Consider the following 25,798-nt stretch of genomic DNA (forward strand, 5'->3'; position numbering starts at 1 on the left):
TGTTTGTCCATAGAAGTGCCCGACCACAGTATGCATCCAGGGTCTAAGCTCAGCTTCAAATAACTGTCTGCCTAACTAAAGCACGTGTGAGATGTTTTGTAACCACTTGAAGACCAGGTTTTTTCTGGCACTTTTTGTTTACAAGTTTAAATCAGTAATTTTTGCTAGAAAATTACTTATAACTCCCAAACATATTTTTTTTTTTTCTTTAACAAAGATCCTATGGAATAAAATGGCGATTAAAATACACTTTAATGAATAAAAAACACACAGTAGTGTGTAAATACACGGAGTAAATAGATTCCCAACATGTTGAGCTTTAAAATTGCTCACACTTGTGGAATGGCAACAAACTACCACAAAATCTCCCAAGACGACGCTTTAAACGCCTTCAGAGGTTACCTGTTTAGCATTACAGAGGAGTTCTAACGCTAGGATTATTGCTTTAACTTTTGCGGCTATACCTCACATGTGTGGTTTGAATACTATTTACATATGCATGCGTGACTTGCGTATGCGTTCACTTCTGCGTGCAAGCACGGAGGGATGGGATCTCTTTAACTTATTTAAATTTTTTACACTGTCCTTTAAATTTTTTTTTTTTCATTTTGGATCACTTGTATTTCTATTACAAGGAATGTAAACATCCCTTGTGATAGAAATAAGGATGACAGGCCCTCTTTTTGCTTGAAAAAACAAAAAACACAAAACTTGTTTACTTCCACCGCCATGACGTCGCTCCAGTCCTCCAAGGCCATAGAGAAGATCAAAGCCGTTCCACTCTTTGATCACCTATGTGACCAGCCGGCGGCACCGTCTGATCGTTTCTCAAGCAAGCTGGGGAAAAATGCTAAGCCTGAGACACACCGGCGAGTGGTGGAAGGAGGGGTGGGGGGGATGTACCCTCCTGCCACTTCTGAAAGCGTTCCCGCGGCTCATGAGCCGCTTGGAACGCTTTTAAGAGAAAGCCAGTCAGCTGAAAAAACAATACCAGGGTTATGGCTGATATCGTCAGCCATAATCCAGGTAAAGCATAAACATAGTAAAGGTAAGGTGCTAGATTCTACATAAGAATCTAGTGCCTTACCTTTACTAGGGTTATGCTTTGAGCAAATGTATCCTATTTAAAAAGGGGCAGCTATGGTTTTTGTTCAGTTTGTTTTTGGAGTAGGCGCCAAACACTGGTTTATTATTTCATAATCCAGGTAAATCACTTGCAAACTGCAACGTATATACAAGGATTGCGGTCGGCAAGTGTTTAAAACTACTACCAAAAAGCTACTGCATCCACTGCTTCATGGTCTCCTGTCCACTATTAACAATTTGCAACCAGGTTCAGATAGTAGAAGCTGTGGAATTAGCTTGACAGGGACTTTTGTGCTACTACAATCACATAATTATATAACTGACTGCATGGTTTATTAGGGCACTATAGCCAGACAGGCAATAGGGAGGTGAACGGTACTAACAGAGCTACCTCCAAAACATAAAAGCAAAGTTCTAGAAACTCTTATGCTGTTTGTGGAGAGATTTGTTTAACCACTTTCATACCAATGAACGTCATGTGACGTCCTGGGCTTTCAGAGGAGATATCTGAATGATGCCTGTAGCTACAGGCATCATTCAGATATATTTTTTTCTGCCGGCGATTCCCTGCACCGCAAGATCAATCATAGCGGCAGGTCAGCCGAATGATTGTTTTTACATGCGATGGGAGGGAACTTCCCCCCTCCCGCCGCCCTCCAGTGCTTCTACCGGCTCCCCGTGCAATCAGTGAGCCTGAGAAGGAATCCGCCAAGTTTACCATAGAGCTGATAGAGGACCAGATGGTCCCCGGTCATCTCTATAACTCTCGGAGGCCGGGCGTGATGTCATGACATCACGTCCGGCCTCGTTAGTTGTAAGACACTGCCGTGTGTGTGTTCTGCTGGAAAGGCGGAGATTGTTTTTTTTTTTTTTTTATCTCAGGCTTTCCAGCCTATAGGAGAGATGTGGGGACTTATAGATCCCACATCTCTCCATAAAGAGGACCCGGCATGCACTATCCCTAATTCTAGGGATGTTTACGTTCCTTGCAATCGGAATAAAAGTGAAAAAAAAAAAAATGTAAAAAGGGAAAGTGTAAGAAAAAATATCAAATACAACAAACCAAAAAAAAAAAAGAATTAAAGCACCCTCGTCTCCTCCGTGCTCGCACACAGAAAAAAACCCATACGTCCTCATATGTTAATGACGTCCAAACCACACGTGAGGTATCGCCGTGAACGTTAGAGCGAGAACAATAATTCTAGTGCAAAGACATTCTCTAACTCTAAACTGGTAACCTGTCAAAAATTGTAAACGTAGCCTCTGGAGATTTAAGTAACAAAGTTTGGCGCCATTCCACAAGTGTGCACAATTTTCAGCGTAATATCTTTCACATTATACAAAAAAATTGGGCGAACTTTACCGTTTTTTTTTTTTTAATTCATGAAAGTGTTATTTTTAAAAAAAAAAATGCATTGGAAAAATTGCTGTGCAAATACCGTGCGACATAAAAAAATTGCAATGACTGCCATTTTATTTCCTAGGGTCTCTGCTAAAAATAATATAGATTATAAGGTATGGGGGTTCTGAGTAAGTTTCTACCAAAAGAAATGATGATTTTTACATGTAGGAGAGGAATGCCAGAATCGGTGGCATATGGAAGCAATTAATCAACTGATATATCTGGATGAATGGCACATAACATACTTAAAATATGGGAGACATTTTTTCATTTCTGTCTTACCTCAAGGTTAAGATAAAGTTCACCTAGGAACAGTACAAAAGCATGAAATCGCTTTCTCGTAGCTTCATCGCCTTTTGCTGCCTGGTCTCTCTTTTCAAATTCTGTCTGACACCTAAAGTGAGATCACAAAGAGAAGACAAAATGAAATGGCATCACTTAAACAGGGTACAATTTATCTGTATATTTATTTAAATATTGTTAAGACTAGGTAAAGTACCTAAACCTTCTGAGAGTCATTATTCAAGACCAGAGATATAAAATCTCCAGAAATTTTGAAGCCATGAGAGGGAAAAAAAAAAAATAAATAAAAAAAAAAGGTTTTTTCCCCATTTGTTTCTGAAAAAAATTGAAAAAAAAAAAAATCAGTGTGGAGTAGTTTTACAAATAGAAAGGAATTTTGTTACACTGGGAACATTATATGCAGTCTATATAAAAGCATTATGCTTGAAATAAAAGTACAGCTTATTCAGTAACACTAAACTTTCTTTTTAAAATTGTATTTATCTATGAGAACAGGTAACCACCCCCCTTTCCCTCATAATAATTTATAAGCTTCCTGCCAATATGCATGATCAGTTATTGACAATGCTGATCCAGAAGCATATATTGATCTATGAAGAGCTTGATCAATGTGCTCCTGGTTTTTAGGTGTCATTTTCTCTATAAATAAAGGTATTGAGTATTTTTGGGAGGCCGTGGTTTGTAATACTTCCTCACTTGAAGATGCTGCTGGTGAAGAAACTTGTGATGATCCAAAAGCAGTGGAAAAAGTGTTTGTGGAATGAGAACTCTAGAGAGAAAAGCTTCTCATTATTTAATTCCATAAAGTATTTTTTAACGTCTGGCATGCCAGGATGTGTTTTGTCATCCTTGTAGCATTTGGAAAATAATCTATTTCTTCTCGCAAGATTTGTAAATTGCACTGGGGAAAGGTTTCCAAACTCTAGATGTTAGTCTCACCATTTTACTGAGAGGAGGAAAAAACAATTTACTGACCAGACTATAGGTAAACACTATGCTGTGATGGTGGAGAACATAAATAGGAATCATTTAAAGTTTAAAAAAGAAGATGAAACTAATTTGTCAGACAATTTTACCCTCTTACCTGTCAATTAAGGCCTGAGAGGACAGAATAATCTACTGTATTCCAATAATCACTCAAATGTAGGAGGTACAAGATGGAGCCCACAAGCAAACTTAACTGGAGCCTTTCCCCTGCAGTGCCGCCAAGTGGCAGAAATGCATATTTCTCTTTTTTGAGAACTGCATTGAAAAGTAGTGTTACTTGAATTGTATTCCAGGAATTGCTCGTCTTCAGCTGAGAGAACTTACAATAATTTAAGACTTTACATAAAGTCTCATAAATCTTTCACTAAGGTCTTCATGTTATATAATTTGAATACCATATTAGAGATAAGATTATTTATCATTGTAAAAGAATATATTCCACACAATTTTTTCAATTTTCCCAGAAAAAAAATAAAAGGCTTTGGAAAAAAAAAAACAAAAAAAACTTTTTCCCCAAATTTCCAAGCCTTCTCATCTAATAGTTAAGACAAAAAAAAAAAAAAAAAAAAAGCAGTGTCTTCAAAATGTCAGCTGCTGAACCAATAGGTTTCTCAATCACATGTTCCAGGGAGAACAGGTTCCAGGGCAGTCTGAACTCCTTCACACTGTCTGATCACAGAAAACAATTCACTCCCTTCCAAAAGGAGGAATATGATCTACAATTTAGAGACAAGAATTCCATTTATTTAGTCACCTCTTGAGCAGCAACTGTCTGAAGTTCAAGTTCTGTGGGTTTATCAGCAGATTACTGGACAGATAATTGCACAGACGTGCTCCTGTGTATGAGAAGTTCGGTACTGATGTTGCCTTAAAAATATATCAAAAGCACAGTTTAAGGCAATAAAATAAGACTAGAGACACATTTTCATTTTATTGGTTTACTTTAATTAGAATCTTGCATGCAAAGAAAGATGCCAAAAACAAAAAAAGGCCCCATTTCTGATGCTAAGACTCAGGCTCTATTCACACTAATGCGTTTGATGCATTTTGCAGAAATGCAGGGAATTTTTTTAAAACGGGTTCCTATGGAACCCGTTCACATCAATGCATATTTGTGCCTCTACATTCTTGGAAAGGGTCGGGGACTTTTTTTCCCCCGCAAAATGCAGCGTTTTGCATGTAATGGACCTCAATGGACCCGCATCCAAAACGCAAGTACCACGTATTTTTGTTTTTTTACACTGTATATAGCTGGTTGCTAAGGAGAGGGCCAGGAAGCCGTCCGCCACGTCCTTAACAACTGATGAGTCATCAGCTGTCAGCGGGCTTTCCCACTGACAGCTGAATGTAAAAAAAAAAAATAAAAAAAATTGCCAGGTAAAATAGGTCCATACCAGGACTTTGGGTCTAGTATGGATTCGGAGGGGACCTCCCCCCACACCAAAATTGGAAAAAAAATAAAAAATAAAATTCGGAGACCCCCACCCCCCAAAATCCATGCCAGATCCTTATCTGAGCATGCAGCCCCGCAGGTCAGGAAAGGGAGGGGACGAGTGAGCGACCCCCCCCCCCCCCCCCAGACCATACCAGACCTCAACATGGGTGGGTGGGTGCTAGTGTAGTGTGACAAAAGACAATACACAGTTTTTGACAAGTCCTTTATTGAAAATGTCTTCTTCTCCCGCTTCTTCCTCCGGTCTTCTCCTTTCTCCTGTCTTCTTTGTCCTCTGTTCTTCCTCCACTCCCGACGACGACGACCCTCCTCTGATGCTGCGTCTCGCTGATCTGTCTGCGCCGATGTCAAGCATTTCTTAGATAACTATGGGGCGTGGCCATTGGATGACACCATTCGGAGGTCATGCCCCCTTGTGACGTCACCGCCCGGGGCATGATGGGTCTGTGACATCACAAGGGGGCAGGGCCTTCGGATGACATCATCCGATGGCCACGCCTTATAGTTAGTTAAGAAATGTTTGACATCGATACGGACAGATCAGCGGGACACGTCGGAGGAGGGTCGTCTGTGGAGGAAGAACACCGGACAAAAGATAGGAGAAAGAAGAAGACCGGAGAAAGAAGCGGGAGAAGAAGACCGGAGGAAGAAGCAGGGAAGAACAAGACATATTTAATAAAAGGACTTGTCAAAAAATGTCTATTGTCACAGTACACTACTTTTTTTTGGTGAATGGGTAGGAATACGATGTACCCGATCTCCATTCACATGGGGGGGTCGGGATCTGGGGGCCCCCTTGTTGAAGGGGCTTCCAGATTCTGATAAGCCTCCCGCCTGCAGACTCCAACAACCAATGGCCAGGGTTGTTGGGAGAAGACCCTTGTCCCCATGTTGAGGGCATGCGGTCTGCTATGGCTCAGGAGGGGGGAGCTCACCCGTCCCCTCCCTTACCTGACCTGCCGGGCTGCATGCTCGGATAAGGGTCTGGTATGGATTTTGGGGGGAACCCCACAATGTTTTTTTTTCATGGTTTTATTTTACCTGGCAATTAATTTTTTCTTTTACATTCAGCTGACAGCATTATAGAATGCATAGAATGCATTAAGATAAAAAACCTTCTGCCTTTACAACTCCTTTAAGCTTTGACAAAAAAAAAAAACTGGAAGCCGATTGGTTTCTATGCAGAGCTACACCAAATTCTGCACTTTCCAGTTTTAGTAAATTAACCTCAAACTGTTGATACAGCGTTTTCAGTGAGGGCATCCGTTAGTGAAGCAAACAGTTAATTTGGACCAGCTTGGTCTGAAAACTACTTAAATTCACAAGAAACATGGAGTTAGGCTTTAATATGCATGATCACTAAATTATAGAACTTAAACATAAAATATCTGTTTTTTTATACATGAATAAATAGTCATATCTAGCATATTTGACATCCTGGGTAGATCATTTTTACACCCTTCTGCTTTTTAGCAATAATCTTGAAATTACCAATTATAATGGAAAAGAGATGTAGACAATAGTATAAACATTAGTGGACATTACAGAAGTGTCCCCTTGCACTGGTGGTCAGTGTAGGTAGAAGCTCAATTTGCCATTGCTCACCCACTCAGGGAACCCCTAGCAACCTCAAGAGAAACCTTAAGGCTGGGTTCACACCAGTGCGAATTGGATGCGGTTTTCTCCGCATCCAATTCGCATAGCAGGAGATTGTGACAGGCTCTTTATCAAGCTGGTTCAAATATCTCTGCAGCTGCTCCGGTGTGAATTGCACAAGAGTCCTGTGCGTCTTTTTGTCTGTTACAGGATGAAATTCAGCCCAAAATTCGGGCTGAAAGTGGACCTGCAATCATGAATGGAGATGCACCAGACCCCTGCTGTGAGCTGGAGTGTGATACGGTGTGAACCCAGCCTAGATGATGAAAAAGGCTGGTTTTCACTCTCTCTTGCTTATTACTTTACAGCCCGGTAAGTACCTGTTGATAGACAAGTTCCACAAGCTCTTTTAAGGATTCTTCTGTGGTAATGACGTTATTTAGCAACTCTGTAAACTGGTAGATTTCAGCCTCAAAACTCCCAGGCTGTTGTGTTAAATGGTTCAGTATGTCTTGAACATATTCTGCCAAGCACATCTCTTGGACTGAATATGCTCCGTTTTCTTCTACGTAGTTCTAGGATAAGCAGAATGACAGGTTAACAATGTCAGATTTGCCATAAACCTAAAACAAAAGTCTTACCTTGGATTCAACAGAAATTAAAGGGGTTTATCAAGAAAATGCACCCACAAAAAACTTAGATTTTTATTTTTTACTAAACAAAAAAAAAAAAAAAAAAAAAAAAAAAACACGGTTTTCCTTAGTTTCTGTTATAAAATTTTGCAAATAAACAACATTTCTTCATAAATTTAGGTCAAAATGTGTTCTGCTACATTTCTTTGGTCAACATAACCCATATTGGTGTATATTATTTAGTCTGTTGGGAAGTTAGAGTCCACAAACTATGGTATATATCTGAAAATTCATCAATCCTGATGTACTGACAACCTATCCGATTTCCTGAGGCCCAAAAATGCCCAGACAGTACAAGTATCTCCCAAATGACCCCTATTTGGAAAATAGACAGTCCAAGGTATTAAGAGGCATTGTGAATTTTTTTTTGTAAGTTCTTCACAATTTTGTTTACATACTGTCACCAGTGCAGAACAGCGTTATCATATAACTGGGTGTGGTGGTGGTGGTGATCAGGGACACTGGTGACAGTATGTATAAAAGAAGAAGAGAAAAAAAAAAAAAAAAAAAAAAAAAAAAAAAAAAAAAACTTCTGTGCTGCATCCCCCCCATAAAACTGACCTGAGCCTCTTCACAATCCAGCGATTGACACGGAAACCTCGGCTCTTCTGCTGCTGTCAATCACAGCCAGTGAGCCAATGAGGAGAGAGAGGAGGTGGGGCCAAACTGGCTCTGTGTGTGAATGGACACGCATAGCCTGCCTGGGTGCCCCCATTGCACGACGATTGCTGTGGGGGCACTGGACAGGAAGGAGGGGTGCCAGTGAGGGACCAGAGAAGAGGGTCAGGACTGCTCTGTTCAAAACCACTGCACAGGGCAGGTAAGTATAACAAGTTTATTTAAAAAAAAAAAAAAGCCTTTAATATTTGCCTGTGCTGAATTGTGGGATGTGAAGGACATGCATCTGCTCCTTTATTCAGAAGGCACTGGTTCAACTTATGGTTGTAGAAGACTTTAATAGCAAAGTTATTTATTATTTGAATGCAAAATGGCAGCTGACAAGTGATCATGGTAGCAAAAATATTTTTAGCCATTAGGCTTATTGTACTAACCACTACAACAGGCAAAAAAAAAAAAAGAATTCTCTTTTGTGTGATTGTTGGCACTTTGAGTCAAAAACTGGATTAAGTGTCTTGAGAATTGTAATAGTGAGATATTGTCAGAGTGCCAACTTGTGTCCAACTGCCACAGTCTTCACAATGCCAAATGAAAATGCTCAGATCCATTAGTGTAGTAAAAAATTAAGCAACTCCATTGCTGTTCTGTAGCAAGGCAGAAAATGCAAGACAAACCCTAAGATTATTCCAAAATATTACAAAGGCATGCCTCGATATTTTGCCCCAAAAAAAAAAAAAAACGACCTGACAGTCCAATGCAAACTCATTCATACCTTAGAGCAGCCTCTATCATATTTGTAGGAGGAGGGAGCGGGATCAACGAGGGAGCCAATGAATACATTTGGCCAGCATTACTATAGTCAAGAATAAAAAAATAAAAAAAAAAAAAAAAGCTCTGATGCTGAGAAATCACCTACCAAAATCCACAACACTTCCAGTAGTGTTGATCTCCTAGGCAGGGCCGGCCATACCATGGGTCTCCGGTAGGTCCAATGGTCCCAGGCAGCCGTTTGAGAGGGGCGGCAAATTGAAGCCCACATTTTTTCCCCCAGCATTTTTGTGTGCATGGGCGCCGCTATCACTACACATTAGTCAGGGGTGCCGTGCAGCTCAATCGCTGGCTGTGCAGGTTGGGGACAGCAGACAGAAAGGAGACTTCCAGACGCAAGAAGCTCCCCCCCCGTCCAGATGGTGCATCCTAGTCAGCGGAGCCACCGGGCTGCATGTGGTGAACAAAGCAGCTGGGCTGTCCCTGGAGCCTGCGGCTGCCCACTCAGCCTCTGCACGGCCCGCCCATTCAGGTTTGTGGAATGGCAGGGGCGGAGACTAGACTCGTGACTGAAGTGGGAGGGGCTGGAGGAGACCCCACCTCCTCATCTAGACATAGGTGTCACTGCCGCCAGACAACACAGAGCCGAAGACCATGTCACAGTGAGTACTAATGCCTGTAGCTTATCCTCCCAGCACTGACACCCTCCCCCCCCTCCCAGCACTGACACCTTAGCACTGCCACTGACTCCCCCGCACCCCAGCACTGCCACCCCAGCAGTGCCATAGACCCACCCCCTCCCAGCACTGCCACGGATCCCACTCCACCACCAGAATTGCCACTGATACCCGTTATATACTGCTCTAGCCCACCCCTTGGATTTGAACATAATAATTAACATAATAGGTCAAATAATTTTGCATATAGACAAGGTGCTGTTGCATGTAAATCTGACTTCCTGACAAACTTAATTTTGGTTTTAATTATCATTTTTTTGGGGGGGGGGGGGCAGGCAGCACAGTGTCTTGGGCCAGCCCTGCTCCTAGGTACCACAAAGCTCTCACAGGTTCCTCCTTATGATCGCCATAGGACACAGTAAAAAGATATGGAGGTCAGCGGGAAAAACTGAGAGCTTGGGGGACCATAGAAGTGGTCTATTTCAGTGTAGATTTGGCAGATTTCTCAGCATCAAAACGCACAAAAAAAAAAAAAAAAGTCTTAGACTCACGTCAACATATTCAACATATACAGTATCTCACAAAAGTGAATACACCCCTCACATTTTTGTAAATATTTTATTATATCTTTTCATGTGACAACACTGAAGAAATGACACTTTGCTACAATGTAATGTAGTGAGTGTACAGCTTGTATAACAGTGTAAATTTGCTGCCCCCTCAAAATAACTCAACACACAGCCATTAATATCTAAACCGCTGGCAACAAAGGTGAGTACACCCCTAAGTGAAATTGTCTAAATTGGGTCCAAAGTGTCAATATTTTTTGTGGCCACCATTATTTTCCAGCACTGCCTTAACCATCTTGGGCATGGAGTTCACCAGAGCTTCACAGGTTGCCACTGGAGTCCTCTTCCACTCCTCCATGACGACATCAAGGAGCTGGTGACTGTTAGAGACCTTGCACTCCTCCACCTTCCATTGGAGGAAGCCCCACAGGTCATGGACATGCTCAATAGGGTTTAGGTCTAGAGACATGCTTGGCCAGTCAACCAGCTTTACCCTCAGCTTCTTTAGCAAGGCAGTGGTCATCTTGGAGGTGTGTTTGGGGTCATTATGCTGGAATACTGCCCTGCGGCCCAGTCTCTGAAGGGAGGGGATCATGCTCTGCTTCAGTATGTCACAGTACATGTTGGCATTCATGGTTCCCCCAATGAACTGTAGCTCCCCAGTGAAACCTGTCCTGTTAAACCGCGCTGCAGCTCAGTTTCAGGGTCTTGGCAATCTTCTTATAGCCTAGGCCATCTTTATGTAGAGCGAAAAACAAATTTGAGATCCTTAGAGTTCTTTGCCATGAGGTACCATGTTGAACTTCGCGTGACATGTATGAGATAGTGAGAGCGATGACACCAAATTTAACACACCTGCTCCCCATTCACACCGGAGACCTTTTAACACTAACAAGTCACATGACACCGGGGAGGGAAAAATGGCTAATTGGGCCCAATTTTTCACTTAGGGGTGTATTCACTTTTGTTGCCAGCGGTTTAGACATTGATGGCTGTGTGTTGAGTTATTTTGAGGGGAAAGCAAATTTACACTGTTATACAAGCTGTACACTCACTACTTTACATTGTAGCAAAGTGTCATTTCTTCAGTATTGTCACATGAAAAGATAGAATAAAATATTTACAAAAATGTGAGGGGAGTACACACTTTTGTGAGATACTGTAGTATACGATCAGCTTAAAGCTGAACACCAGGACTTATGTGTATTACATACTTACGCCCAGTTTGGCACAATGTAAGTATGCAAAACTCATCCCTGATGGAATCTGGAAGTCAGTGCTATTACAGCAATAGTCGTGATCTTCAGGGTCCTGCTCCGGTTCTATGCAAGAGATTGCCCCACTACACTGACCACAGGGGGTCACTGCCGCCATTTATAAAATGCATTCTATTTTTTTAGATTATGAATAGAAGGTGTTCTCTGATTGGATGAGGTGGGGATTGTGACGTCATCTTCACCTTGTCCAATCAGAGAAGCCCTATTCATTAAAATACAAATAAAACAAAAACAAGCCGTTCTGTGAGTGAGCCCCTGTAGTCAGTATGCAGTCGGGAAGACGCTCACATAGAACCTGAGCAAAATCTGCAAGATCGTGCCTATCACTGTAGTAGCGCCGACTACTACAGTAATTTCCAGCTTCCCCAGCAGCCCATTGAGTTTGAGATATGCATACTTACATAGTGCCACGCTGGGCCATCGTAAGCATGCAATACCCATAATTCCTGGAGTTAATCCTTAAAGGGGAAACATTGCTAATCAGAAAGTCTAAATTCAAGTGTCATACTCACATTGCACTCTACAGAGTATCCAGCAGGGTAAAACTCTGCAGCATTCACAGACAGGTTGGAGAAAACTGGCCCCGATTCCGGAGGCCGGGTTTTGGATACTGCCATTGGGTTTGCTTGGGAAAGTAGAGAAGTCTTTTTCTGACTTATTTGATCTATAGAAAACAAAAAACAAAAAAAACAAATACATACAATGTCACTGAAGAACCAAATATTCTTAGTCTCTCTTATTTCAGTATGTGTTGCTGCTTAGTACCTTTCATATATTCTGAAACTGCACCTTAATAAGATATTCGTGTCAGCTCCGGCCAATGACATCACTTGTGCATGCGCAGTAAACTCTGCATGCAAGGCACACTGCCTGGACTGTGGTTTCAGATGGCTCTGTGCCACTGCAGTGACTTCTGTGCTTATGCACAGGAGTGATGTCATCGCGGCCCGGCCATTTAAGCAGCTGTAGAGCACGAACCCAAAGGGAGAAACCATGCGAAAATAAAAGCGGCTCAGTGGTGGAGGGCTTTTTTTCACAGACTAGTCTGTCATAATGTGCTAATATGCAGTGCATACAAGCAAATTATGCCATCAAACCCACCTCAGGCCCATAAAAAAAAAAAAAAAGGAAGCTGATTAATACTGCTTTAAAACCAGAAAAAGGTAATTGAGCAACCTACATATCACTTCCCATCAGCCCAAAAAGGGAAGAAGCAAGTCAGGAAGGCTCTGCTCTTTCCCTTTGGAAAATGAAAAACTAAATGTATAAATAGTTTATAGAGAAAATAAAAGAGAAGAGTAGTTTACAAAAAGGTGGGCAAAAAAATTAGGTGACCAATGTTTTTCACCAACTTACTATAGTGTGCACCCCGATGAGGCCTTAGATGTGAAAAAAAAAGTTGGGTTACAGTTGTCACACTTTGGGACAGAAGCGGAACTACCGAGGTTGCAGCAGTTGCACTTGCGACCAAGCCCTGGCGTTCTGCCAATGTGGATGTGGGTCTACCCCACCCCCCCGAGACTTGGCATCTCCTCTCCTGTACCTCCAGCTGGCAGATAACTATGCAGTGGAGGGAGATGGGAGGGTGCGATCGGCAGCTCTGTTATGTCCGCGACTCCGTAGGATGTCCCTCCAGCTAGCAGTTCACTTCCCAAGTCTATACAGTGAAGAGGGAAGGGGCCCGCCGGCTCAGCCCCCCCCAGCTGCTGCTTCTTACCCCTAGGCTTCTCCTGTAAGATAAGCCTGGCACCTGAGTATAGTGTGTCCTACTGTAACAATGCCCCCACTTATCACACTCCCCCTCCCCCCCCACCTGTCACATTGCCCACATCATACTGCCCCCCGTCACACTGTTTCCCATCACACTGCCTCCTTGTCACAATACCCCATCGTCATTGCCCCCCTTCTGTCACACTAACCCCCGTCATACAGCCCCCTTCCTTTCACAGTGCTTCCACATCATATTGCCCCCCTCCTGTCACACTTCCCAGGTATCCTTCTCCTGTCACACTGCCCCCTCTTGTCAAAATATTCCCCTACCATACTGCCCCCCTTCTGGTCACACTGCCCCCTTAACACACTCCCCCCTCCTGTCACACTTCCCAGATACCCTTACCCTGTCAAACTGCCCCCCCCCGTCACACTGCCCCGCTCCTGATACAATACCCCAATCATACTGCCCCTCCTGTCACACTTCCCCCGTTATACTGCTACCCTGTCACATTGCCCCCTTCTGTCACACTGCCCCCATCACACCACCACTCCTGTCACACTGCCCTACTACCCCATTTTATTACACTTTCCCACCCCCCCCCCACCCCCCCACTTTCACAGTGCCCCCCTCCTCCGGTCCTTTCCTTTTTTGAACGGACACAGTGAGTGATTGGTACCACACTCATTATGTCCATTCATAACTGAAGCATAGTAACTGTGTTTACAATGCTTCAGTTTGTGAATGAACGGGAAGCTCTGTACAGAGCTATCACTGTCCATTCATTCCGTACACCTGAGGATGCAGGGATGGAGATTGAGGGCCCTGGACTTGGAGGAAAAGGCCTCTGCCAGGGTTGGGGGGGCCCTTCATGGTTTCTTGCTCCAGGGCCCTGAAGGTTCTAGTTACTGTATGCCTCTGCTTTAAGAGATTTCTGAATAATAAAAAATCAGAAAGTACAAGGAATCGAAGGATATTTTAGCCCCTCTCTAGTTTATTCCTTTTGTACTCTCTCACTGGACAATGTAGTTAGTAGAGAAAGTATGAATTGAAAGATATCAGAAGGAGTATAGCAACACCAAAACATAGGGGGGAAAAAAATTTAGAAGATTTTTATTAACCCCTTTCCGACGCCATAGCTTTAAGAGCTTCTAAATGCCAGGTGGTGGAGGCCAGCATTCAGGTCATGTGACCGCTGGGATTGGGTGTCACAGTGGTCAAATGATCGAAAAGCTCCCAATCACAAGTATGCATCGGGAGCTTTCCGGGCCCTGCAGGTCACTGTGCTTGAAGGGCGCTCACTCTCATCACAGAAAAGTGTCGGCCGGATATATGTAGCTTCTCGGTGTTAAAGCCCATCTGCTGAGAGGACACATATTTGTGCCAAGTCGGCAGGAAGAGGTTCAAGTAGAACTACAGACAAAAATATTTTTCATTTTGAATAGCGTAAGGGAGGGTTATAACCTGTCATATTTGGTATTATGTCCCATTGAGGAAATTTCCCTTCACTTCCTGTCCCATAGCCAAAACAGGAAGCGAGCGGAAATCCCTGCAAATTAAAGCAGAGTCAGTTCCACCCATTTCTGTGTTTATTAAAGGTCAGCAGCTACAAAAGGTGTAGCTGCTGACTTTTAATAAACACACACTCACCTGTCCCATGGTGTGGGCATCCAGCTGTGACAGCTTGCGTCTTCACTGCCGGGTGCGCACTGCGCATGTGCGAGTCACGCTGCGTGTTGTGAATGGCCAGGAAATCTTCTTGGACCTGTGACGTGTCCCAGAAGATTGCAGGGAGGGAGAGGAGAGCTTCCACCTGGCGCCATGAGCAGAAGTGGCAGCTGGGTACCTGTCAAAATTAGGTACCCAACCCCCCCCCCAAAAAAAATGCCAAATGTGGCATGTCAGGGGGTCAGGAATCCTTAAAAATCCCCCCCCATAGTTTGTTGAAATTATCGATGCTCCCCGCTGAAACTTGCTTGTGGAAAATAATTCTGCATCCTTACCACTCTTACAGTAAAGAGCCCTCTATGTAGTTTAAGGTTAAACCGCTTCTCTTGTAATTTTAGTGAATGGGCGCATGTTTTTTTTAAATTCCCTTGTGTAGAAAAGTTTTATTCCTATTGTTGGGTCACCAGCACAGTATTTATACATCGATATCATATATCTTCTCAAGCGAGAATAAGTTCAATGCTTGCAGTCTTTTCCTCATAACTGAGATCCTCCAGTCCCTTTATTAGCTTTGTTGCCCTTCTCTGGACCCTCTTCAGTTGCAGCACATCCCTCCTGAGAACTGGTAAATACAGTAAAATGATTGCGATAAATACCTTAATTTACAGCACCATCGGGTGCTCACGTGACCCGCCGGAGCTCTCAGTCTCCGCTCCGAGCACCGCAGAGGTAGGGGCCAAGATTCCACGCTGACAGCAGTTGGGAGAGAGAAGGAGAGCTCTGGCGGGTCACGTGAGCGCCCAGCGGCGCTGTAAATAAGATATTTATCGCAATCATTTTACACAAAAACACACACTGGACGTTATATTATCATGTAAGGCAGCGGATTACATCATTTCTCAATAGTAATTTTATACACTCCTGAGCTGACAGGGAGGGAGGGAGGGGGAGAGAGACCACCACTGACAGAGGCATGTAAACTGACCACGGTAATTAGGGCTCAGCAGCCATGATTATCATGGTCAGCACAGACAGGGGGACACAGCAACTGGCAGGATCAACCACGTATTTTTTAGAACATAGAGGTAGAACATAGCAGTAGAACATAGAGGTAAATGACACAGCACAAGCACTGTGCTGTATAACATGCTTTAAAGGACCCGGATAAAAAAATAAATAAAATTAAGGGTTGCAACCACTTTAAGTAGCAGAGAATAACAACAATAGACTAACTAGAAAATGGTTTCCACTGTGCTCATTTATGCAATATTATACAACTATACAATGAAAGTCTACACATACAGGGGGTACTATGCAAATGGGGGATTGGGAGGGGCTGGAGTGAAGAAAGGGGAGGAAATGTAGAGAGGAAGTGAGAGGAGGCAATTCTATTGAAGTTTTATTACGCAGATTGTTAACTCAAATCAGTAATCAATAACATGTAATTTGCCCAACTTTTTTTTGCTTATCAGCTCTCCTTATTGTTAGTGTATTTTATGTGTGGCCCAAGACAATTCCTCTTCTTCATATGTGGCCCAGGAAGGTCAGAAGGTTGGACAGCCCTGCTGTAAGGGAAGCTGCATGTGGGAGATAATGGCAGTACAGACCTGTGACCAAAATGTCTGGATTAGCAGGAAAAATAAAGAGTTGAAGTAGATCTATAGGCAAACCCGCCCCCATTTTGGAAAGAGTAAGGGAGGGTTATAACCCCTGTCAGTTTATTTTTTTCAATGTGTGTCGAACAGGGGAGATTTCCCTTCACTTCCTGACCCATGGCCAAAACAGGAAATAAGAGGGAAATCCCTGCAAATTAAGGGATTTGCAGAGATTAGTCCTATTGAAAGATGTCCCTCTATTACTTTTCTGGGGACAACTAAAAATTTGGGATTTTCTTTTACTTTCAATGAGAACGGTAAACAGGACAAATAGAGAGGGTGAATCTCCCCAACGGGGACACAGACAATAAAAACTGACAACCTTTCTAATCCATCTCCATTATATCTCCAAAACGGGGGGGGGGGGGGGGGGGGAGTTTTGCCCCCCTAGTCTGCTAATCCCGATCCTCTGCCATTCCTTTTCACATCTCTCATCTTTCAGTGTCAGACACAGAAGGTGAAGAATTTACATGCTACTACTATATAGGGACAAGACATAGGATCAGACTTCTGATTTTATCTAGAAGAACCCAACAATGTTTCCTATTCTCTACAATAACAGAGTATAAAGCCCCATTCACACTATTAGATTTTCTGCAGATTTTTGTCTTCAGATTTACCAAAACCACATAGTGCAAGGGCCTTCCTGATTGTTTACAAAGTGAAACTCTTAAGGTTTGACCTCATGTTATATGCTTTTGGTAAATCTGAAGACAAAAATCTGCAGAGAATACAATAGTGTGTATGGGGCTTAATGGGCACCAAAATAACTATTCATCAGATGCCAAGCATAAAACTCCATCTGTGATAAACAGCTGCAAGAGATCCAGCTGATCGCCCAACAGCCGGTCACATGACTGACTATTTAAAGCCTGACACCAACTTCTCTCTACATACAAAAAAAACCCTCAAAGCAATGTGAATGAACTGTGTGCAATGACAAGGGAAGCCTGCAGTAAAGCGATGGGCTCAGATTGTGCAAGCTACAATGTTTCGCAATCAAGGGACATGCAGTGAAACAGTTGCAGCACTAGATAGTATGGTCAGGATCCTGGCACAACAGCGATGACTGCAGTGGCGTTACACTAGTACAGTGGAACCTTGGTTAACGAGTAGCGCGGTTAACGAGCATTTTGAAAGATGAGCAACTTTTTTAAAAAAAATCCTGACTCAGTTTGTGAGCATTGTCTCGCAAAACAAGCAGAATTCAAGCTAATGTGGTATGCAGTACCGCATTTGGCCAGAGGAGCGGGGGGCGCCAGTGACACTCGGAACGGTTTGGAAATACTCTTGTTCCTGAGTGTTTCAGAGTTCTGCCGAGATGTCCCTGAGTATTTCCGAGGCTATCCAGCGCCCCCCACCTCTGGCCACATGTGGTATTGCATGCAACAGAAGTCAATGCGGAACGAGTTATCTTCGTTTCCATTGATTTCTATGGGGAAACTCGCTTTGATATGCGAGTGCTTTGGATTACAAGAATTCTCCTGGAATGGATGATGCTTGTAATCCAAAGTTCCACTGTACTGGTGTAAATTAGGGATGCACCAATATAACAGAAAAAAAAAAGCCTGATAATGGCATTCTGTGTCCCGTTGATCACAATGCAAAAATTCCAGCCACATTACATTTAAAAAAAAATATATATATATTTCTTAAAACTGGGTTTGGGTTCAGTTTTTCGGCCAAGTACATCCTGAATTTTAAGTTTCCGCACCAGAATTTTTGGTGCACCACTAGTGATCAGGAGAAAGTAATAATTAGAATTAGTACCAAAGAGGCAGTGGGGCTGATTTACTAGAACTGGAGAGTGAAAAATCTGGTGCAGCTCTGCATGGTAGCCAATCAGCTTCTAACTTCAGCTTGTTCAATACAGCTTTGACACTAAAAAACCTGGAAGCCGATTGGTAGGAAATTTCAACTACCTCCATGCAATCTGTTATGCCATACTAGTGCATTGATATATGTAAAATGTGTAAAAGAGGTTTTATTAGAGGCGCTCCTACTGCTCTCTCTATCACTCCTTCAAGCCAAAGCAAGGCTAGGAGGATAGGAGGAGCCGAAGGAGATGCCCGTTAGAGCTCTTGTGAACGAGGGGGTGAACAGGTAGTGTTGGGTGGGACAGGGGCGGGACAAGGACATAAGTGGGTGGGATCGGGCAGGGCTGGGAGGGACAGGGGTGGGTCAAGGCAGGATGAAGGTGGAACAAGGACATAAGTGGGTGGAACAGGGGCAGAGCTGGGAGGGGTAGGGGCAGATCAAGGACATAAGTGGATGGGATGGGGCAGGGCCGGGTCAACGCAGGATGGAGGTGGGACAAGGACATAAGTGGGTGGGATGGGGCAGGGCTGGGAGGGACAGGGGCAGGTCAAGGCAGGGTGGAGGTGGGACAAGGACATAAGTGGGTGGGATAGGGCAGAGCTGGGAGGGGCAGAGTGGGTCAAGGCAGGATGGAGGTGGGACAAGGACATAAGTGGGTGGGATGGGGCAGGGCTGGGAAGGACAGGGGCGGGTCAAGGCAGGGTGGAGGTGGGACAAGGACATAAGTGGGTGGGATAGGGCAGGGCTGGGAGGGACAGGGGTGGGTCAAGGCAGGATGAAGGTGGAACAAGGACATAAGTGGGTGGAACAGGGGCAGAGCTGGGAGGGGCAGGGGCAGATCAAGGACATAAGTGGGTGGGATGGGGCAGGGCTGGGTCAAGGCAGGATGGAGGTGGGACAAGGACATAAGTGGGTGGGATGGGGCAGGGCTGGGAGGGACAGGGGCGGGTCAAGGACATAAGTGGGTGGGATGGGGCAGGGCTAGGTCAAGGCAGGATGGAGGTGGGACAAGGACATAAGTGGGTGGGATGGGGCAGGGCTGGGAGGGACAGGGGCGGGTCAAGGCAGGGTGGAGGTGGGACAAGGACATAAGTGGGTGGGATAGGGCAGAGCTGGGAGGGGCAGAGTGGGTCAAGGCAGGATGGAGGTGGGACAAGGACATAAGTGGGCGGGATGGGGCAGGGCGGGACAAGGCAGGATGGAGGTGGGACAAGGGCATAAGTGGGTGGGACAGGGGCAGAGCTGGGAGGGACAGGGACAAGGACATAAGTGGGTGGGATGGGGCTGCTCAGAGCTGTGCTGTGATTCATGCACAGGCACTGACAATGCTTCCAGTATGTACTTGTAATCAGCCACATTGGGCTGCACAGGTACACCGTTGTCGGTGAAGATCAGGAGGATTGCTGATTGATTAGAAAAAATAGTCAAATCTGGGCAATCAGCAATTACAATAATCCATAATGTACAAGTTTTAGTTATTGTACATATTATCCAAGGGCAGATATTTCATTTGTAACTGGAATTCCACTTTAAATGTCGGGGTATCTGCTATGATGGGGTCAGCATTAGGGTAATGGAAGGTATTCCAGAAACTGAAGTTCTGGGGTTGGGTCATCTGACATTAAAGAGAAGAGAGTGATTATGGAGGGCGGTGAGGAAGGTGCACAGATCACAGGAAAAAGAGTTGGGGTCAAACTAAAACACTACGGGGGTCCATTTGGGATTGCCTTACTGTGTAGGTCCAATGAATCTGCTGAATGAAATGCACATCATATGTAGGAAGATGGGCCCTCCCACACAGCACAGCGGTGAGCTTTACATATAGGGATCCTGAAGCAAGGGAAGTCCTGTCAGTCATGTGACCCGGGCTGTCCAATGACGCAGTGTCCTCTGTAGCACCATGCAGCAAACACTAAAGAAGACCCCCGCAGGCTCTGCGTTGTGAAGCAGGGAGTGATATCTGCAATCTATGGAACAAAGTGTCAGATGTCCCGTTGTCAATGGGCCACGTCTACAAGACATTTCATACGTCTGTCATAGTGGGGACACAACAAACCATCACCCATCATTTCTGATATGTTGGAGCCCCATTACAAGAAGACCAGCCCCAGTCACAGCAAGTCTCCGGCCCTAGCTTGGAGGATGCAGACATATTTACTGGCAACAATTACAGTAAACCTAAAGAAATTTTTTTTTTCTTTGTTTGTTTTAGACAGAGAGATCAGAACACCTGTCAGGTTTTATTGTCTGTGTCCTCATTAGGGAGATCCCCCCCCCCCCCTCTGGATTTGTCTTTGTAGCCGTTATCACTGAAAGTGAGGGGAAGGGGAGTACTGATGGAAAGGTAGTAAGCGATGTCAGGAGGCAGTAATGATGGAAGGGTAGGTAACACTGATGATATGGAGGGCCATAGTGATGGAAGGGTAGTAATGAAGATCAGGAGGATAGTAATGATGGAAGGGTAGTAATGATGGATAGGTAGGCAGTGCTGATGGGGTCAGGAGGGTAGTAATGATAAAAAGGTATGGAACACTGATATGGAGGCCATAGTGATGGAAGGGTAGTAATTATGGTCGGGGGGGGGGGGGGGGCCAGTAATGATGGAAGGGTAGTAATGATGATCAGAAGGCAGTAATGATGGAAGGGTAGTAATGATGATCAGAAGGCAGTAATGATGGAAGGGTAGTAATGATGATCAGAAGGCAGTAATGATGGAAGGGTAGTAATGACGGATGAGTAGGCAGTACTGATGACCAGGAGGGTAGTAATGATGATCGGGGGGCAGTAATGATGGAAGGGTAGTAATGATGATCGGGGGGGCAGTAATGATAGAAGGGTAGTAATGATGATCGGGGGGGCAGTAATGATGATCAGGGGGGGCGGAGCAGTAATGATGGAAGGGTAGTAATGATGATCGGGGGGGTAGTAATGATGATCGGGGGGGTGGGCAATAATTAAGGGAGGGTAGTCATGATGATCAGGGGGCAGTAATGATGGAAGGGTAGTAATGATGATCGGGGGGCAGTAATGATGGAAGGGTAGTAATGATGATCGGGGGGGAGGAATGATGGAAGGGTAGTAATGATGATGGGGGGGGCAGTAATGATGGAAGCGTAGTAATGATGATCGGGGGGGCAGTAATGATGGAAGCGTAGTAATGATGATCGGGGGAGCAGTAATGATGGAAGGGTAGTAATGATGATCGGGGGGGCAGTAATGATGATCGGGGGGGTGGGCAATAATTAAGGGAGGGTAGTCATGATGATCGGGGGGCAGTAATGATGGAAGGGTAGTAATGATGATCGGGGGGCAGTAATGATGGAAGGGTAGTAATGATGATCGGGGGGGAGGAATGATGGAAGGGTAGTAATGATGATCGGGGGGGCAGTAATGATGGAAGCGTAGTAATGATGATTGGGGGGGCAGTAATGATGGAAGCATAGTAATGATGATCGGGGGGGCAGTAATGATGGAAGGGTAGTAATGATGATCGGGGGGGCAGTAATGATGGAAGCATAGTAATGATGATCGGGGGGGCAGTAATGATGGAAGGGTAGTAATGATGATTGGGGGGCAGTAATGGTGGAAGGGTAGTAATGATGATCGGGGGGGCAGTAATGATGGAAGCGTAGTAATGATGATCGGGGGGGGGCAGTAATGATGATCAGGGGGGGCGGAGCAGTAATGATGGAAGGGTAGTAATGATGATCGGGGGGGCAGTAATGATGATCGGGGGGGGCGGAGCAGTAATGATGGAAGGGTAGTAATGATGATCGGGGGGGGCAGTAATGATGATCGGGGGGGTGGGCAATAATTAAGGGAGGGTAGTCATGATGATCGGGGGGCAGTAATGATGGAAGGGTAGTAATGATGATCGGGGGGGCAGTAATGATGGAAGGGTAGTAATGATGATCGGGGGGGCAGTAATGATGGAAGGGTAGTAATGATGATCGGGGGGCAGTAATGATGGAAGGGTAGTAATGATGATCGGGGGGGCAGTAATGATGGAAGGGTAGTAACAATGATCGGGGGGGCAGTAATGATGGAAGGGTAGTAATGATGGAAGGGTAGTAATGATGATCGGGGGGGCAGTAATGATGGAAGCGTAGTAATGATGATCGGGGGGGCAGTAATGATGGAAGCGTAGTAATGATGATCGGGGGGGCAGTAATGATGGAAGCGTAGTAATGATGATCGGGGGGGCAGTAATGATGGAAGCGTAATAATGATGATCGGGGGGGCAGTAATGATGATCAGGGGGGCGGAGCAGTAATGATGGAAGGGTAGTAATGATGATCGGGGGGCAGTAATGATGATCGGGGGGGCGGAGCAGTAATGATGGAAGGGTAATGATGATCGGGGGGGGGGGTAGTAATGATGATCAGGGGGGTGGGCAATAATTAAGGGAGGGTAGTCACGATGATCAGGGGGGCAGTAATGATGGAAAGGTAATAATCATGGTCAAGGGGGCAGTAACAATAGGACTGATGAGGTCAGTAATGGTGGGGGGGGGATGACGGTAGTCCGGATGATGGGGGGGGGGGGGGATGTCGGTAGTCCCGGTGATGGGGGGGGTCGGTAGTCCCGGTGATGGGGGGGGGGATGTCGGTAGTTCCGGTGATGGGGGGGGCGGGGGTGTCGGTAGTCCCGGTGATAGGGGTGGTCCCGGGTACCTGCACTGATGTGAGGCGGGCTGGTGAGAGGTGGTCTCAGGGGTTCCTGTTGCTGGGCTCCCCCCGGTCGGCCCTGTGTGCTGGCTCTGTTGCCGTCCTCGTTGTTGGACTGCTGGTGATTTCGGAATCCGGGCACTGAGGCCGCCTGCTCCGACCCCCGACCTCTCCCAAACCCCGGTCCGCCGCGGCCTCTACTCCTACCAGCCCCCGGGGCACGATCAAACCCCTCAGACATAGCTTGAGAGAACAGCCCGGTCCCGGAACTCGCTACCCCCCGGGCCCGATCACAACACCCGCTCCGCCCCCTAGCCTGTCACTTCATACAACAACACCACAAACCCAGCGGGGCCACAGCGCCACCTCCCGCTTGGAGGATCCGCCATATAAATTCATAATCACTGGGGCCAAGCCACAGCGCCACCTTAGGCCCGGAGGATCCGCCATATGCCTTCTTATAGACTTGGGATGAGCCACAGCGCCACCTCATGACGTTCGGAGCCAACAAAATGCTTACTGCCATGCGTTCCAATAGGTTTCCTAATCAGACAGAAGAAGAAGCCAGCAGCGGACATCTTCTTACACCCAGGCAAGAAGGCAGAAGGTGGTGGAGGCCATCTTTGTACACCCCGCACTGCTCAATGGCAAACTGATTATATACTGAAATAGATTATTTCATTCTGTTGCGGTGAAATAGTCTTTTTCAGTATATAAGGTGAGTTAACTGTTAAAATAAGTGTGAATTTGAAGACTTGCCTGGGTGTAAGATGATGTCCGCTGCCGCCTTCGTGTTCTGTCACATTAGGAAACCTATTGAAACGCATAGCGGCCATGTCATAGTTGCCAACAGTGTAAAAAACATTTTCGGGACACTTTTTTGGCAGTGGGCAGAGTCAGACTATAATTAGGGGATGGGGCATGCATTAGTAGGCATGGCATAGGGAAAATGCAGCGCGCAGAAAGCGCAGCGGTGAAAATGGGCGTGGTTTACATGGAATAGTGGGCGTGTCTTACATGGGCGTGGCTAAAATTGGGTGTGGTTAGAGTCTGAGATGAATGAGGGATGCAGAGGGAAAGGGGGAAAGGGGGGTAGAGGGAGAGGGATGGAGGGACAGCAGACCCAGATCCTACACCATAATAGAAATGTGTATTACATAGTTTAACCATCAGCAGATAAAGATACTCCAAACACCTGGTGTTGGCGCTTCAATCATCCTGGCACCATGGTTGTTATGGTGTCAGGATGATTGAAGCACATTATTTCTCTAATTACATTGTAATATAAAATGAAATCATTCAACTCACCATAATGCAGAATCAGTGGGACCACTGAGCGTGTCACCTGCTACGTCGCCTGCCACCAGATGCCATCAGGTTCCCCCAGCAGAGTCTGTCCTAACATCAGGTGCCCCCAGCAGAGTCCATCCTTACATCAGGTGCCCCCAGCAGAGTCCATCCTTACATCAGGTGCCCCCAGCAGAGTCCATCCTTACATCAGGTGCCCCCAGCAGAGTCCATCCTTACATCAGGTGCCCCCAGCAGAGTCTGTCCTGACATCAGGTGCCCCAGCAGAGTGCCTCCTTCCATCAGGCATTCCCAGCGGAGTGCCTCCCTACATCATGTGTCCCCAGTGGAGTGCCTCTTACATCAGGTGTCCCCAGTACAGTACCTCTTACATCAGGTGTCCCCAGCGGAGTGCCTCTTACATCAGGTGTCCACAGCGGAGTGCCTCTTACATCAGGTGTCCCCAGCGGAGTGCCTCTTACATCAGGTGTCCCCAGCGGAGTGCTTCAAATCAGTGCCCCCAGCGGAGTGTTGGCTGCAGATGGAGTGTTGGCTACAGTCTAGCTACATCTCCTCAAGAGTGGTGACAAGGTGAGAGAGGTGTGTGGGTGGAGGTATGGTGACTTGGGGTGTTACAGGCTGACTTGGGGAAGGGTGGAGACAGGGTGGTGATTTGGGGGTGCAGGCATGATGGTGACCTGGGGGGTGCAGACATGGTGGTGACTAGGCATGGGGGGAGGGGGATGCAGGCATGGTGTTTTCATGGGGGAGGGAGTTGGGTGCAGGCATGGTGTTGACATGGGGAGGGGGTGCAGGTATGGTGGTGACATGAGGGGGAACAGGTATGGTGATGACATGGGGAGGGAGGCAGGTATAGTGGTGACATGGGGTGGGGGCTGCAAGTATGGTGGTGATATGGGGGGAGGGAGTGCAGGTATAGTGGCGACATGGGGGGAACAGGTATGGTGATGACATGGGGGAGGGGGTGCAGGTATAGTGGCGACATGGGGGGGAACAGGTATGGTGATGACATGGGGGAGGGGGGGCAGGTATGGTGGTGATATGGGGGAGGGGGCTGCAGGTATGGTGGTGATATGGGGGGGAGGGGGCTGCAGGTATGGTGGTGATATGGGGGGGAGGGGGTTGCAGGTTATGGTGGCGACGCTGGGGGGAGGGGGAAGCAGGTATGGTGGTAACGCGGGGGGATGGGGGAAGCAGGTATGGTGGTGACACGGGGGGGGGGAACAGGTATGGTGGTGACATGGGGGGAGAGGGGGGTGCAGGTATGGTGGTGACATGGGGGAGAGGGGGGTGCAGGTATGGTGGCGACACGGGGGGAGGGGGAAGCAGGTATGGTGGCGACACGGGGGGAGGGGGGTGCCGGTATGGTGGTGACATGGGGGGAGGGGGGTGCCGGTATGGTGGTGACACGGGGGAGGGGGTTGCAGGTATGGTGGTGACACAGGGGGAGGGGGGAATCAGGTATGGTGGTGACACAGGGGATAGGGGAGTGCAGGTATGGTGGTGACACGGAGGGAGGGGGTTTCAGGTATGGTGGTGACAC

The 25,798-nt window shown here is 46.1% G+C and overlaps 1 protein-coding gene across 5 annotated transcripts in view; it reads right to left on the bottom strand.

Moving 5' to 3' along the window:
• Window positions 1–23,296, bottom strand: part of PAIP1 (poly(A) binding protein interacting protein 1) — a 37,684-nt gene extending 14,388 nt beyond the window's left edge. For 4 of the 5 annotated variants that reach the window (XR_012243000.1, XR_012243001.1, XR_012242999.1 and 1 more), the window contains exons 1-5: window positions 22,954–23,296; window positions 11,941–12,092; window positions 7,208–7,402; window positions 4,533–4,645; window positions 2,771–2,882 (exon numbers count right to left, since the gene is read on the bottom strand). Coding sequence is in view for 2 of the 5 variants with exons in the window: in XM_073622081.1 (XP_073478182.1) it covers window positions 2,771–2,882; window positions 4,533–4,645; window positions 7,208–7,402; window positions 11,941–12,092; window positions 22,954–23,188 (807 nt within the window). In the remaining 3 variants the exon portion in view is untranslated. The remainder of the gene's footprint in view (window positions 1–2,770; window positions 2,883–4,532; window positions 4,646–7,207; window positions 7,403–11,940; window positions 12,093–22,953) is intronic. The other variant, XM_073622101.1, reaches the window with a different exon arrangement.
• Between the last annotated feature and the right edge of the window lie 2,502 nt (window positions 23,297–25,798).

The sequence above is a fragment of the Aquarana catesbeiana genome, linkage group LG01, assembly GCF_042186555.1.
Source record: "Aquarana catesbeiana isolate 2022-GZ linkage group LG01, ASM4218655v1, whole genome shotgun sequence".
Lineage (NCBI taxonomy): Eukaryota > Metazoa > Chordata > Amphibia > Anura > Ranidae > Aquarana > Aquarana catesbeiana.